Below are 15,135 nucleotides of genomic sequence, written 5' to 3'. Positions count from 1 at the left end.
TATTTTTTCTAGTTGGTCACCAGTGAGGGAATTTACAAGAGCAAATAGGAGTGAAAAGGAAAGACAGGGGTGATGATTAACCAGATCTGTAACTATTGTAAGCTCTGGCGTGTATTCCGCTCCCATTAGGATGATAATTGTCTTTCAAGGAGTTGTAAGTTACATCTTTCTTTCGGAACACAACAATACAATGTATGCATTTATTTTATGGTACCCAGGAAATATTTTGTGTTATTGTCTTCTTGGCTTTTAAYGTATGTGTTAAATGAAGGCATTTTAAGGATGGGCCTGGTTTGGACATTGTGTCCACCACAGAAATTATCTTTGTTGTTTACCCACTAAAGCCAACCAATATTGGTCAACTTTATTAGTGAAAGATGGTGTAGTGTCATGGATGGATGAGGTTGCCAGGGAATTTTTAGCTATTTCGAAATCAAAAAGGTTGTGTAAGTAATACTAATCCTGCATACTTACTGGCTGTTTTGTGCAAATGAGGTAGGAATTGGACCCTCGGCTTTGAAATTTCTTAGAATTTTTTTTTATGTCCATATTTATTGTGAGAAAATGTGAAGATTTTCTTAACTGGTTTCTTGTAGCTGAGAAAAGTGAYAGTTCAAACTCTGAAACATTGATAATCAGAGATGTGGATAGCAATTTTGTTAGATGTAATATTATTCTTTTTTTCTGTAGAACTGTTGTGGTAGGAGCCCATTCACTTCAGTAGCAATTTTTTAAAACCACGTAAGGACAGATCCTGGGACAGATCCTGTTCTGTTCTGGGTAAGCACCTGCCTCCAGATGTTACTTCTACATTCATATTATTACTGTAATCAACCTCTTGTTCTCCTTCAGGCTTTGCAAAGCTCTAATCATGTCAACTAAATCACACTTTGCATTACTGCATGTATTTATGGTTAAGTGGATAATCATTTGCATTTTTATTTAATAACTCTTAGTGAGTACGCAAATAATGCAAGCCTTCATTACCAATAAAGTACTATGAGGAGGTACAATTCAAGGCATACAAGCAAAACTTATTTCAGAGCTATGGGAGAAAAGCAGGAACATAATTTAGAAAAAAAAAACACCCATTCCTTGATACACTAAAACTTACAATGTGATTTGTCCCTTGTTTTTTTCCAACTTGTAATCAATGACAAGTTCCAGCATGGCCCATTTCAAGCTGAATCATTTTGGTAAGTTAACTTTTGAGCACAGATCCAAATTTAATGACAGCCATTAAAGCATTTATTCTCCTCCATAACGTATAATCTAATTAGTCTTGTTGAAGGCTTACCCAGTGAAAGAGAAGCAGAGAAAATGAGTGAAAATCAGATATTACAAAAAAGGCTTTGCGTATGTGAGAACCTTTACGATCAGTTTGATGCATTGCTACCTGACTGCAATAAGCTGGCACCAGGCTGAGTAATTTTGGAGTCAATAGCAAAGGCATATATTAGGATTGACATTACTCAGGTAAAAATGGGAATTTTTTTCCATGTGTATTTTTAAGAAGTCTTGCTGCATATGATGTAGAGCTTTGGAAATACAGGCAGATCCTGCTTTGCTTTGCTCTTGTGACTGAATTACCAGCAACCTGTTAAGCAGAGCCTTCAAAGTGCGCACAGGAGGTCTAGCAAAGTGTACATAACGCTCTGGCAGATGAGCCAGCAGCACTGGGTGATCAGTGCTGTCCCAAGGAGCTGATATGATCATTAAGGAAATCTGTCACATCTGTTGCTTGGGGAGCTGTTGTTCAGCCCAAATGCCAACCTGGGTGGCAGCTAAGACGAGGGCAGGATTTCACARTGAATGCTGCTGAGTTCTCCGTAAAGTTTTAGTGCCTTTGTGTCCCTGTGTTTCAAAACTTAACAAGATTAAAAACTCAGTTCAAGCACAGATTCTTCCTCTTTCTTTTAGCAGTCCCCTGATTTGCTGTAGAGCCTGCACTGCTCYATAGCTGCTGCAATCTGGTCGTCTTTCAGGGCCGTGATCAGTGCTACTGGACAGGCCAGAATGGGGCCCCACCTTCATAACTGGAAGCCAGTTGGCGCCAGAGTAGGGATCCCTGTCTCCGATCCCACGTGCCTGAAGTTTATAATCGAGTGCCTGAGGCAGGAAGAGCTTTGTGATTGCGAGGTACCGTGGAACACAGTGCTTTGGAGGGTGTCCTGCAGGCCAAAAGAAATCAGGATTCCCCTTGATACTTTTTCCCCTCACAGTTACTGTGAGGGACTTTTAGTTTATCTTTTTGTTTTATTTTTTTTTTAGAAAAAGCCTTTTGCTCCGTGTTTCTTGGGAGTCGGTTGTCCCACAGGGGCCAACCTGAAGCATAAATTCACATGTCTTGTTAATGTTTTAGGACAGGGTGGAGAACCTGCAGTCTGTGGCTTTGCTTTCTATACGCCAAGTGATTCTTYTCACTGTTTTACTTTTGTGGTATTTTACTTCGTAATATTTTTAAGAACGGGCACGAACRTTACCGAGTCACCTGCCAAGCGCCCTGGGAAAGCTCTCAGCTGGGGAAGAGTTTCCACCTCCTGATTCATGGCCTTAGTGATGTTAAAAATACGCCAGGTCTCCTGTGAGTCGCCTGGACTTCAGCGTCGCCTTCTGAACGCACGCAGCACGTAGCACCGCCTGTTTGCTCAAGGCGGGACGGTAACCGCGGGCTGAGCTGCTCTGCCCGCAGGTAGGGCCTGGCCGCCTGCCCGCTGGCGGCAGGGAGCGAAGGAAGTGTGGGGGGGGTCTCCCTTTAGCTATAATGTAGGTCAGGCGTCGCGGGCAACAGCTACCGTCGGTGGAAAGCTACAGGAAAAATTGTGTGGCAGCAATCGGCCAGCACCTGGGTGCTGGGTAAAAGGCGCGTCTTGAACTCCAAGGGGAAGGCTGCATCTGTCTGTACCTTCGCTGGCTGAGCACCGCCCGGGTTAATTTTGGAGCCTTTTGTGCTTTTGTCTYCGTCCCTCTTCCTGGCTGGCCGGGAAGTCGGCCGGGATGACCAGGGCAGGGGGGAGCAGGAGCAAGGCGGGGCGCCCGCCGGCACCGCCGCCTTGTTGTGCCGAGAACTGCATCCTGCCTCCCGCAGCCCTGGTGCAGGTGCTTCCTCCGGGCCCTCTGCTCCTTCCCAGCGCGGCTTTAGGCCAGGGCTCAGACAGGCTCCTTGGCTGCCTCCTGCACGCAAGCACTTTCTTCCCTGATGCATGTTGAGAACATGAATTTAAATTTGATGTTTTAATTTTGCCTATTAAATTCACTTAATCAGTGAGGGCTAGGTGTTTATGCCCTTGAGGGAAAGTTGACACCCTCTGCCTGATGCCATCTTCAGGAACTGACTTGTAGCACATATCCATGCTACCTCTGCTATTATGTATGTTTGTATTGCAGGAGGGCAGTATGTGCTACCTCTGCTATTATATACATTTGTATTGCAGGAGGGCAGTATGTGCTACCTCTGCTATTATATACGTTTGTATTGCAGGAGGGCACTAAGGTGCAGCTTTATTTGCACTGTGGCCTTCCCCCTCCAGGGCACAGTACAGACCTCTATTAATCTTGCGATGATGCCCAGCACACTGATAAAGAAGCAAGCAGGCACATGCATAAGAGCTGTCCAGTTCCCCGACACTGCATAAAACTTAAGCGGAAGGAGCGGGCTGCCTGAGGAAGCTTTTCGCGCGGGTTTTGTTTGTCGGCAGCGTGCTGCAGAGCAGCTTCTCCTGCGGTCCTCTCCCTGCCTGCCGCTGGCTGCTGCGGGGGCGCYTCCGCGCGCGCCGGCGGCCCTCCCGGCAGCGAGCCGCCCCGCGGAGAGCTGCGGGGAGCGCGCTCCTCTTCCGCGCGATAGTAACCTGAGACTTTTCCGTTACACGAGGCTCCTCACAAAAGGTTGTAATTCCAGCAGCTTCGCGCAGGGAGCGGCGGCGGCGGGCGGGCTCCGGGCGCGGGGGCGCGGGCGGGCTCCGGGCGCGCCGCCGCCGCCGCCTCGCCCCCGGCGCTGCCTCCCTTCCCCCGCGGAGCCGCTGGCGACCGAGTGACATCAGCGCGCGCCCGGCTGCATCGCGGACGGGCCGAGGGGTCCGAGGAGCGCGGCGCTGCGGGCCGGCAGGGCAGCGCCTGGCTCCACGCTGCTGCTGCTGCTCCTCCTCCTGCTGCTGCGGGCCGGCTGGTTTCGCCGGGGGCAAGCGTGAGAAACTTGTGGGTTGCTTGCAGTGGAGCTTAAAAGAAAAAGAAAACAACCCCTGGTGCAAGTTTGAATCCGTTGCAGCTTTGCCACCAACCCACGTTGCTGGATTTTTGAACCGAAGCTGTTATTTGCTTAGGGCTCAGCGAGAGCGTTTTCTCTAGGGACTGGAGCCAAACTTCTGAGGAAGCTGGGATCTACCTGGATGTATGGTGGAAAAAACTGTGGTTTCTTTATGCTGCAATTCATCGTATCCCTGTGTTACCTGTAAATGGAATTACAAAAATCAACCAGTATGCCTGGGCCGCTGTCCCCGGGCTATGCGGCTCAGGTGCCGTATAACTATAACCAGTTAGAAGGAAGATTCAAGCAGCTACAAGGTAAGCCCGTGCTGGTTTTTTAAGTGTTGCTACGACATGATCCTCGTAAACGTGTTATCCTCGGCTGCTTCTCGTTATCAAGGCGTTAATGGTACAGGGGCCAAAAGTGGTGCTGTAGCAAAAAGTTTTTTTTTTCCTTCCTTTTTTAAGGGACACTGTTTGACTTCAGCCCCTCGGACGGTGTCTTCAGTGCTAGGCGGTGTTAAAATACGTCTGCAGCCTCTGAGCCGTGCAGCGTTACCGACGAGCCCTAACCTGAACTCAGTGAATTAGAACGGGGAAAAAAAGAGGGGGGTGAGGGAGGGTTTTTTTTATTCATTGTATGCTTTAATAAAACACASCTGTAACACTGGGAATTAACCGGGAAGCCCTAGCTTGCTTTGGGTGCGGTTTGCGGTACGAGGGCTCTGTCCTTCCAGCCCCCTGCGTGCCTCCTGTGAAGACTGGCGGTAGCTCGGCCTCTCCCAGCCCCGAGCAGCCGCATCGCCGCCCAGCACCTTCGTCCGCCCCTGGTGACAGCCGGCCTGCGAGGAAGCACCCGTGCGGGGTGACCTTCCCTGTTCTCACCCTTCTGGCCTGCTCTGCTTGTAGGCAGCGAGAATGGTGCCCTTTGTTTTCATTTCGTTTTCTTTTCCATTTAGTTCTCTGTGAGAGGCGGGAGCAGCGGTGTCACCCGCACTGCCCACGGCGCGTGGCGCAGGCTCGTGCCCGTCCCCGCGCGTGTCTCCCTGCGCCGGGCGCGTCCCGGGCGTGAAAGAGCCGTGGCAGCGCCGTTGCGACCGTCAAAAAAGAGCGCTTAACCCAACCCAAACCTCTTCGCCTTGCGCATCCCTGCGGCTCGGGAAATCATCCCCGGGCGGGCGGAGTGCGGTGACCTGCAGCTCTTCTGTGCGTGTTTCTCATTTCAGTCTGCCCGCGCCACAAGCGTGGTCCTGTGGTTCCCCTCAGCGCCGGAGGAAGAGCCTCGGTTAGCGCGAAGAGTTTCGATTTGTTGGCTTAAGGAGGGAGGGAAGGGAAAAAAAAACACCACAAACAAAAAAAACTACTCTTTCATTCAGAGCCCTTTGCTTATCTCGTACAGTGGTTCCCAGCCAAGGCTGCTCGCGGGGTACGCAGGGGTAAAATGACAGCGTCTTGTCCGGGAGGGGCTCCCGGACGAGGCCGGAGGATGCGGCCCCGGGAGCACGGCCGAGCCGTCAGCCGGGACAGCCGGGGTGCAAGGCTTTGAAAGGGCGGCGGGGATACTGGCTCGTGCCTTTTCCTGGTTAAGTTAGCTGGCTTCAGAAGGCAGATTTTATCGTTTTCATGGTCACTGTTTCAGGAATCTGTTATCTGTGTGTTTACATCAGGGTGAAAGAGGAAAGCAGACCGCAGTGTTGAAAGCACTGAAAGTGAGTTTTTCCTGCAACGGAATGCACTGTGTTAGATTAAAATAGGGGAGGAAAAAAAAAAAAAAAAAAAACACGCAGCAGTCTCCTCAAATTTGCTGCAATTTCCTCTGAAGAAAGAGATAAATAGCGACTTCTTCTGAACGTGTCGGCGGGAGGGACTTTGCAGTAGATTGTCTATGGCAAAAGGCAGTTTATTCTCATTGCAGGGTGCTGGGTAGGCAGGCTTGAAAAGTAGTGCTGACAATGATCTTGTTTAGGGTGGAGCTAAAGTACAGGAAATACTTTAAATTATGCATTAGATACTCCATGAAGTGCTAAATAACCATACAAAATACTGTGTGCTGCCTGGGGAGTGGCTTAACCCTGCTGACACAAAAGGTGTCTTTCCTTGGATTAATGGTTCTTTGTTTCAAGAATACCTAAAAGCTATTATTCTGTAGTTCTGAGATTTTTAAAGTGAATTTTGTCCTGCTGTTAGAACCATCTCTTTTTTTTTCTTTTTTTCCTTAAAAAACTCCAAACTTTGGGTGTTTGTGGCACTGCACGGTGTGCAGTGCAGCCCAGCAGACTCAGACCCAGCAAGGATGAGCTGTACATATGTAATTTTTTTAAATTACAGTTTTGTCACCATTTTTTCACTTTAGAAGGTGATTTAACTCCATAATGGCCTTATTGTACTCCTTAATGGCCTTAATGTACTCCACAGTACAAGCAGATAAAAGCGCATACATTCTTCGTGTTTTTCCATCTCTGGTAAAAAGTACCTTTGAAGCTTTGCTGCCTTTTTGAGTTTTCCTCCTTTATAACTGATTTACCCTCCTTGCCTCTGGTAGGACGGCTCTCCTTTAGAATAGCAGTATTACGTATGCCATACAGAGTAATTTAGCCTCCAGGCACATTCTTCCCACACTGCATTTGCCCCTTATTTTTCAGAGCTCCTAAAGCTTCCGTGTGAATCCACACCTCCGCACTAGGCTGTAGCAAGATACTGTTTAGATCTAGTGAAGACTGGGACGTCCTTTCAAAAGAGCACTTAGGAGTTCATTAACTAAATTACACAGAGCAAGTGCTCAGGCCCTGTACCAAGCAGAGGCGTGAACTGGAAACGAGCTGAAGATAACTCTGATCTTGCCTTTCCTAAGGTAGAGAAAACGATGGGTTTGGCACTGGCAGTTTCACATGAGAARAGAAGCCAGGAGACAACCTAATTCTGCCCCAAAGCACTAGGGACAAAGCAAATTCGGATCATGACAGCTAGGCACTCGTACACTGCAGGGAGGTTTACCTTAAAGCAATCACGGGCTGAAAGGAGAGGACTGGATCATCCCCCATACATTTTGGCATACATGATCCTCCAGTTCCCAGGGCTGTCTGTGCAGGTGTGCCAAGGATGCTTTAGCAAGTTCTCTTTGCTTTAGTAAACCTTGTAGTTCTCACCACGGTTAGTTCGCCTAGTCCTGGAATGATAAGCAAGAGGYTGGTATCGGTGGTTGCTATCATCCCTAAATCTAGGTGTGGAGTTTTGGTTCCCATGGCCAGCAGTTCAGTAAATAAGGCTCTTGTRGGACAAAAGCAGCTTGCTGCAAGTGAAGACAGGACCCCAAAACTTGTTTGTGGAAAACATGCTGCCGTGTAACTTATGCAGGGCACATCAGTGGAGAAACTTCATCATATGCAGCTGAGGAATTAAATGCAAAGCAAAATAGAGTTCAGTTTTAATGGTGAACCAAGGCTGTCACCTTTGCTGCATTAACATTGCAGGTCCTGTGGCTTGGCTTGGTGGGGCTGTTGGAGCTGGCAGGAAGAGGTTAATGCAAGTCAGAGAGGAATCTGGAAGCAGATGCCTGCARCTGTATCACCTTCCCCAGCAAAGGGAAGGCAGGCACAGAGTGTCAGTGCTGGGGGGGAAGGCAGCTATCAGCACAGATCTCCCGCCCGGTTAACAGGGCAGGGTGGTACTTATTAACATTTCTGACATTTAGTAGCTCGGTGGCTTTATCAGTTCCCGCAGGGTAATTGGGAAGTTTGGTCTGAACTGTGCCACAGGTGTGAAATGTGCCGTGGCCATTATGGAGTTAAAATCCCGGGGGAGGGGAAAGGCTAGATCTGTGCTCCTGGTAAATCCCCAGAGGAGAGCCAGCTTGAAGGGGAGCTGTGTGAGGTACCTTATTGGGTGGTACATTTAGGGGTTTTTTGTTGTTGTTATTTTTAAGTTTTTGGTGCTGTATTTCAGATTGGAAATTTCTAATGGGAACCCAAAATGTTTTGGTAACCACGCTGCCTGAATGGAAGTTCTTTTATTTTATCGTTTATTTTATTATTTACCTTTGAGCGCTTTTAAAAACAGTGTGGTTTGAAAAACTGGAGGCCTAACGTAGTGAGCACTGAAAAAAGGTTGTAGAAAAGGTGGTCTGTCTCTCCCAGTGCGGGYGTTGAAGCAGGCTTTAAATCCATTCTAAACTCAGTTTCATGGGTAGATTCAGAAACTGTTGGCAGGCAAATTTCGCACACGGGGGCAGAGCCCAGTGGGGAGACGCACGCATCCTTCCTTGGGGGGGTTCAGAGAGGAACTGCCAAAGTCACGGCCTGGAGTTAGGTGCCCTCCCTTTTGGGGTCAGACTTTCTGTAGTTTCCTTTTTAATATGCAGAGACATCTTGTTTCAGGATAAGTTTAGGGTGCTTTGAAAAGAGTTGGGCTTTTTTTTTTGTTGTTGTTTTTTTCCCCCTCCAACTGAGGAAGAAACAAGAGCATGCATTATGTAGACAGAGGTACAAACAAAATGTGGTAGGGTCTGTTTAATCCTCTTGAAATAAAYATTTCACTGGAAGTTGGAATTTGGCTACATAGTATTAACTGCAGGAGAAAACAAAATGCAGTCACATGCATAGCTTAGGTGTTTGGGGCAGCAAACTGCCCTGTGATAGCCGGGCCCTTCCGCAGAGGAGCCCTGGGGATGTGTGATCCTTTGATCTGCGCTGACCCCGAGGAGATTGGTGGGGGGTTCTAGTTTGGCAGAAAGTGAGACCTGCTGTTTCTGTTTTTAAGCGGGCAGTGATAATCGGCTTCGATAACACAGTGATCCGTATGCCTAGATTTGTTCCCATCCAGGCTGCAGGACAKCAGGGAAATTTCCCTGTCATTTTTCTTTTTCTATTGTGAAATAAGGCTTCCCTATAGCTCTTTCTGCAAGAGCATGCTGTCTGATACTCAACAGAAGTATTAATCCACAATCTTATTCCCAAATCCCTATCTATGCCCAGGGATACAAGGAGCACCCTCTGACCACCGACAAAAAGTTTGCAAGAGTTGCTAAAGTCTGGGCCTGTGTTAGGGCAGTGAGACCTTCCACTGCGCCCCGGATCCTCTGAAGTTATGTAGGTGCCCCTTGGAAAGACGTAATCTCAACAGTTGTCTTCCATGTCACAAGATTCACCTTCTAAAGGGTTTCACAGCTGCTCGCTAGCAATGACCTGCATAGAGGCAGGCTGCGATTACTGAAGGACATCCTACTTTGTCTGCCAAATTGGGCACTGGCATTTCTTGTCATGGCAATTTCTGCTGGAGATGAAATGGGGGAAGGTTGTGGTTCATTCTGAGTAAAACATGTGGGTTTTACTTCTCTCCCTTCTTCATGGCAATTTAAATTGCAAATAGATTTGTATTCCTGTAGCAAATTTTGTTTAGTTTTATGCCCTCCAGACTCTGCATGTGACAAGCATAGTTCAACCTTTTGCTTTCAGTGGACATATGAACGCAGGTTATACAGCTAGATCATTGTAAACCTTCTCAGGTTTGTAAAGAGGTGTTAAGTGATCTCCAATGCAGTGCTTTGAACATGCATTTCTGTGCATTATAGTTGGGCCCTTATTCTCTCTAATGTGAAGCATTTCTGCAAACATATCTGAGCACTAGACTCAATTTTATAACATTTTAGCCTTTTGAAACAACAAAGGTAGTTAACTTTGGTGAAAATCTWCTGTGTCTCAAAATATTTAGACATGATGTAGTAACTGGGAAAAAGTTATAAAAAGCAAACCTGCCAACTAATTGAGTTTGTAATTTAGAGATTTAATTCAGAGGAAATGACTGGCTAGATGTAGTAATAGCATATCCAAACTCTCCATTAAAAATGGACACTTGTAGCAAATCACTTGCTCGGACTTGTATTTGATTCTTGTCTATCCATGGAATCAACTGGCCAAATTTAAACTCTTTCCACAGCCTCATTCTTTCCTTTTGCGATGTATGGGAAGCCATAGCACAGAACGGGTGCAGAGAATCTCAAAATGAGACAAAGCTACTTAAAGCCGCCTTATAATTTTTGCCCTTTCGGGAAGAAAAAGCCTATAGTTGCCCTGTAGAGACTGTGGAATGAGACAGACTCCACTGATTAGTCCTAAATATCACAGCAAGGGACAGAGATGCTTTGTGTTTCATGCCAGTCCTTCAGAGAGGGACTGATGAAGCCACTGCAGCCTTGCTTTGGTGGCCATACATGTTGCCTATTAATTGTATTTCATATAAACTAGCTAACTCCGTATTTTTAAATTTTTGTCTAGGAGATATATAACGTACCCATGGAGGAAAGCTTAGCTTTATTTACAAAGGCTAAAATTCAGGAATTTCAAGAAAACACTCAACCCCTTCACTGTCATTCTCTCCCAAGCCTGATACTGAAAATGAAGTAAATGAGAAATTTGGGGGAAAACTTTAAAGAGAGTTCACACGAAAATTTTTCTTTCAGAATTAACAGTGAGAAATGAAGTAATAACATGTTATTACTTCATATTTTACCTGTTTAAAAGGTCTCTTCAGGCAGTTCCATCTTTACTGCTAGATAAATTGTTATCATGAAGTTAGTAATTTCTGTTTATTTCACATGTATCTATGTCATGGTTCTTTCTGTGWATTAACAAAATGAAGATTAAGAAATGTCTTGTTCTTAGAGAAATAAAATAGATTTTGATAACCCTGTGGTCCCTGAAGATGTTAGATTTAGCCATGCTTTCTCACCCAGATTTTCCAGAAATTTGCCTTTCCAGTTGTGGGTTTTTGTGCTTGTGAAGATATAGAAGGCAATTTAAAATGACACTGAAGTAGGGTGTAATAGAAGTAGGCTAAAATGGTCAATGTTGATATAGCTGAAAAAATAAACATTTAAATTGAATTTGGCTCCTCACTGAAATAACTGCAAAAATTCAAAATTTTCTGAGCTATTGCCTCAGATCTTTTGTAGCCTGTTCTTCTTGGTGTTTTGTTTAGGTTCTCTTTGTAATATTTGYTTTTAGCCATGTGGATAGGAAACTTAATTTTAAAGCAAACAAAAAACACACAATTTTGTTAAAAAGGCAATTCCAGCGCGCTTTTTGTGGCTCCGAAATTGTGCAGTAAACAAAGTCTCGTAAGCAAATATTTTCACATGTGACAGTGAGATGATCTTTGAATACCCCGGGGGGTGATTTGCTGCTGGGGTTAGGACAGCAAAATAATTTGTGTTGTGTTCTTTACTGGTGTAAATCCACATAGCTGTGTGGATCTAGAAACGTGCTGGTTTGTGCTGGCACAGGGACTGACCCTTTGTGTGTCTGTATTGGATGCCTTAAATAAGCTGAATTCCAGCGAGCCCCAGCATTTTGTAGGCACGTTATAACCACGTAGGGATACAGAGCCCAGTTCTAAATAGTTTTTCTACCCCCGAACCCTATTCAAACTGTGGTTTTTGCCAATAACGTCTGTGGAAAGTGGAGCAATATAAAAAGACTGCAGCCAAATGAGAGTGGTGATAAAAAAAAGCTGAAACGACAATGTGCTTTCCTTCKTGAATTCTTTCTCAAATCTATTTTGTGATTTCCTTCTTTTTCTTCTGTTCTTTTCATCTTTCTCTTTTCCCTTGGATGCATGCTTTGCCCGGTAAACTGAAAGAAATGCTACCGATGCTACGGAGAAACGTTGAAGAAAAAGAAGCTACAGATTTGCAGCATTTTGCACGAAACCCCCCTTTTCTGATTTCTTGTGCCAAACGACTCCTCTGCCGTCGCTGTGCGGGGTGCAGGGGTGCAGTGGCACTGCACTGCGGTGCGGCAGGAGGGTGCACCCCGTGCGCCCAGAGTCCGAGTTTTGCACAAGAAGATGCAGTAACCTTTTCTGGATGCTGATCTGAGCCAACTCGCCAAAAGAATATTTAATTACAGACAGCTCTGAAGATCTTTTTGCTCCTGTTGAAGCTGAATTGAGAAGTATTAAATATCAGTTATTTAGTATCAGGATATGTTGTATTTTCCTCCCCCCCCATGTGAAAATGAATGATCTCCGTATATTGGATAATCAGGTTTGGGAAAATTGTTAAGCAAAATATCAAGCGTTGGCTTCTGCCAGCTTAAAAAGCTGCAGTGAGGGAGGTTGAACGAAATCGTGGAACGAGAAGGTGTTTCAGAGCTTCCCTTGTGCTTCCTGCAAGAAGCCACCTCCGGGGGTTGGTTTGGAAACGAGCGCTCGGGGCTGGCGGGAGAGGGCCCCTTCCCCGGCTCAGCGGCGCAGCGCCTCCGGAGACGCCCCGCCGAGGCGCGAGGGTGCCCGGGCTGAGAGCGGCCTTCGTCGGGGGACAGCTACCGCGGCCAAGCTAATGCTGCCCTGAACGCCCCCCCAGAGAAAAGAAAGCTTAAAGAAAGAAAGCCCTTTGGTCAAACAGACGTACGCAGAGTGGTTTCGGCAGAGCCGAGAGGCCGCGCTCGCGGCTTGTGAAAGGTCTTGTGAAAGACCTGGTGTTGCTGAGCGGCATTTTAATTCTGAAATGGGATTGCTGGAAATCTGGATAGCTTCGTGTTCAATCAAGTTTGGCTTGCTCATTAAAAAAAAAAAAAAAAAAAAAAAAAGTGCAGGAACTCTTGAGAGCACGGGCCCAGTTACTAACACGCGATGAACTTGCACCTGACAGACCTAATTCTCTATTTGATGTCCAAAGCAGCAGTACACTTTATTAAAAGCAGCACCAGATTGTATATTAAGATCTAATTTGGGGAGGTGGAGGGATTATAAATCATGATTATAAATTCTTAATTGCAAGCTTTGCGGATGTCCTACGTTAGCAAACAGAAGAGACGTCGTTCCGGATGGTGTTGAACCACGTTCGTTTGTCCCTGAAGCTAGAAAGACTGCGAGAACCTCGGCTTTGGAAATTGTAAAAATGTCAGGGCAAATTTTCTGAGTTTTTTTTTTGTTTGTTTGTTTGTTATTTTTGTTGTGTGGGGGTTTTTCCATTTTGTTTTAGAGAGTCTTCAGGTAGAATTGCTGGAGAATTGCACATCAAAGGGACAGTGTAGAAAATGTGATGACAAATTACAAAAGTTATCTGTATTACTGCAGCACTCTAATCATGAGCAAGACCTACTCTACTGTCTGTGATGATTTAAAAAAATGCAAAATTTAGCTTTGTAGCAAAGAGATTAGGAGTTATCAAACAAAATAAATACTTGCTGCACGGATTTTTCTCAGGAAAAAAAATAAGAAAGATGTTTAAATTTAACTTTATGGCTTGGCAACTCTTCAGAAAGTCAGTTAATATACAGAGTCCACTTCTCAGATAATTTAGACCAAGATAGCCCCATTAAAGGCAGTGAATTTCCACAACTGTACCATGCTTAGGGCTTTGCTCGTAGCATTTTATCTCCAGCATTCAGGCCTGCTCATTTGTTCTTCTCAAATAACTACTACTCTTTGGTTTCAGCTTCTCTGCATTGATATATCATATGTTGGGCTCAGTCTTTCCCTTTCCTTTATCAAAAAATAAAAGTCCAGTTCTTTTTGCCCATTTTGTCCAGGGAATATTTCCAATTCCTGAGAACAATTTGAAAATAACCTGATTCCAGGAAAAAAGGGAAAGTGAAAATTTGCCCATCTCATCTGTAGTCAACTAACCACGGCTTTGCTGCAGATAATTATTCTGCATCTAGATAAGTATCTTTCCAACCGTYAGTGCGACAGCCCTTATTTTCCTGGGTGTGTTCTTCTTTGAGTCTTTCGAGATTGTCTGGCAATATAATGAAGGAGACTGCACTGAAATTGCGGATGTGACTGTACTTTGATTGCAGTTTAGCATGAGTAATAGCCRTCACGAAATGGCAATGAACTAAGGCCCTGACTAAATAGGGGAGGTGTCTAGAAACGTCAGATATCGGTTTCATGCTGAACTTCCGACCTTTGCGCTATTCCTATTCACCGGGGAGATAAATAATTTGGGTTAACCCTACCTTTAAATGTTAACTGTCTCAAGTTCTTTAAATAAAAGCAATTCCTTGGGGCGGCGCCGCCGGGGCACTCGCGGCGGGGACGGGCTTGCTCCTCTTGCAAGCCGTGCCGTGCCATGCCACGCCGTGCCTGCGCGCTGACCAAGGGGAGCGCGTCTGCAGTCTCAGGTCCGGAGGGCTAAGGGGCCCCTGCTTTTAGTTAGCACAAGGCAGCAACTATAAAACAACTCCTACACGGCTGCGGCAAGGTGTCGAGACCGGTCCGTACCCGACCTCTCGGCTACTGTCGCTCCTAGAGGTGGAGCGACGACCCGGCGGTCTCTAGCACCAGATTACGCCCTGGCTGCATCTGGCACGAGTGCTCGCGGCGGTCGCCCGAGCGCTTACGGCGGCGCTTCCCGGAGGGTGACGTGGAAGGGGACGTGGAAATGGAGGCACGTTTCTTCCTCAAATCCGTTGCTACTCCCGTAGTATTAAGCCTCCTCTCTCTTCCTGCTCCTYCTGCTGCCCAATAAATAAATACTGATGTCTGATAGGGTGCTTATCAAATCTCCAGAATATATGTCTTTATTTACAGGAGTTTGTCTCTAGGATTTAAAAAGGTGTACCAAGCAGAAACATGGCGTGCATATCTACTTTGATTGAAAGCATTTTGAAATTATTCTCAAAAGGGGCTTGGTAGCAGTGTAATTTAAAATAACGCAGTCTACTTGACTAACTCTCACTGGGACGTTGGCCTTCTTTTGGTTACACCCTCTTTTATTGATGGGAGTCTCATCGGACTCATCGGMATAATGCGATGGCAATTCTGAATGTTGCAAAGGAGTCGATCCCTGAGGGCACGGTTGTTGCATTGGGTGTTGTTACATACAACTCTACAGCTGTTGTTATATTGGTAGACGGCAAGTTCTTTGGAAATGGAGGATGGCTCAAGCAAAGG

At 46.0% G+C, this 15,135-nt stretch overlaps 1 protein-coding gene across 2 annotated transcripts in view; it reads left to right on the top strand.

The window, feature by feature from the left end:
* SPTBN1 (spectrin beta, non-erythrocytic 1) overlaps positions 1-15,135 on the top strand; it is a 111,601-nt gene that overhangs the window by 25,933 nt on the left and 70,533 nt on the right. The window contains exon 1 of one of the 2 annotated variants that reach the window (XM_085311577.1): positions 4,049-4,560. The exons of the other annotated variant lie outside the window; for it this stretch is intronic. Within the exon in view, the coding sequence (XP_085167703.1) occupies positions 4,452-4,560 (109 nt within the window). The 5' untranslated portion in view covers positions 4,049-4,451. Of the gene's footprint in view, positions 1-4,048; positions 4,561-15,135 lie in introns of those variants that run through there. 2 annotated transcript variants of the gene reach the window in all.

The sequence above is a fragment of the Rhea americana genome, unplaced genomic scaffold (genome assembly GCF_003343005.1).
Source record: "Rhea americana isolate MKP2758 unplaced genomic scaffold, rheAme1 scaffold_344, whole genome shotgun sequence".
Lineage (NCBI taxonomy): Eukaryota > Metazoa > Chordata > Aves > Rheiformes > Rheidae > Rhea > Rhea americana.
Note: the sequence above shows the minus strand (reverse complement) of the source record. Positions and strands in the feature narration are given on the sequence as shown.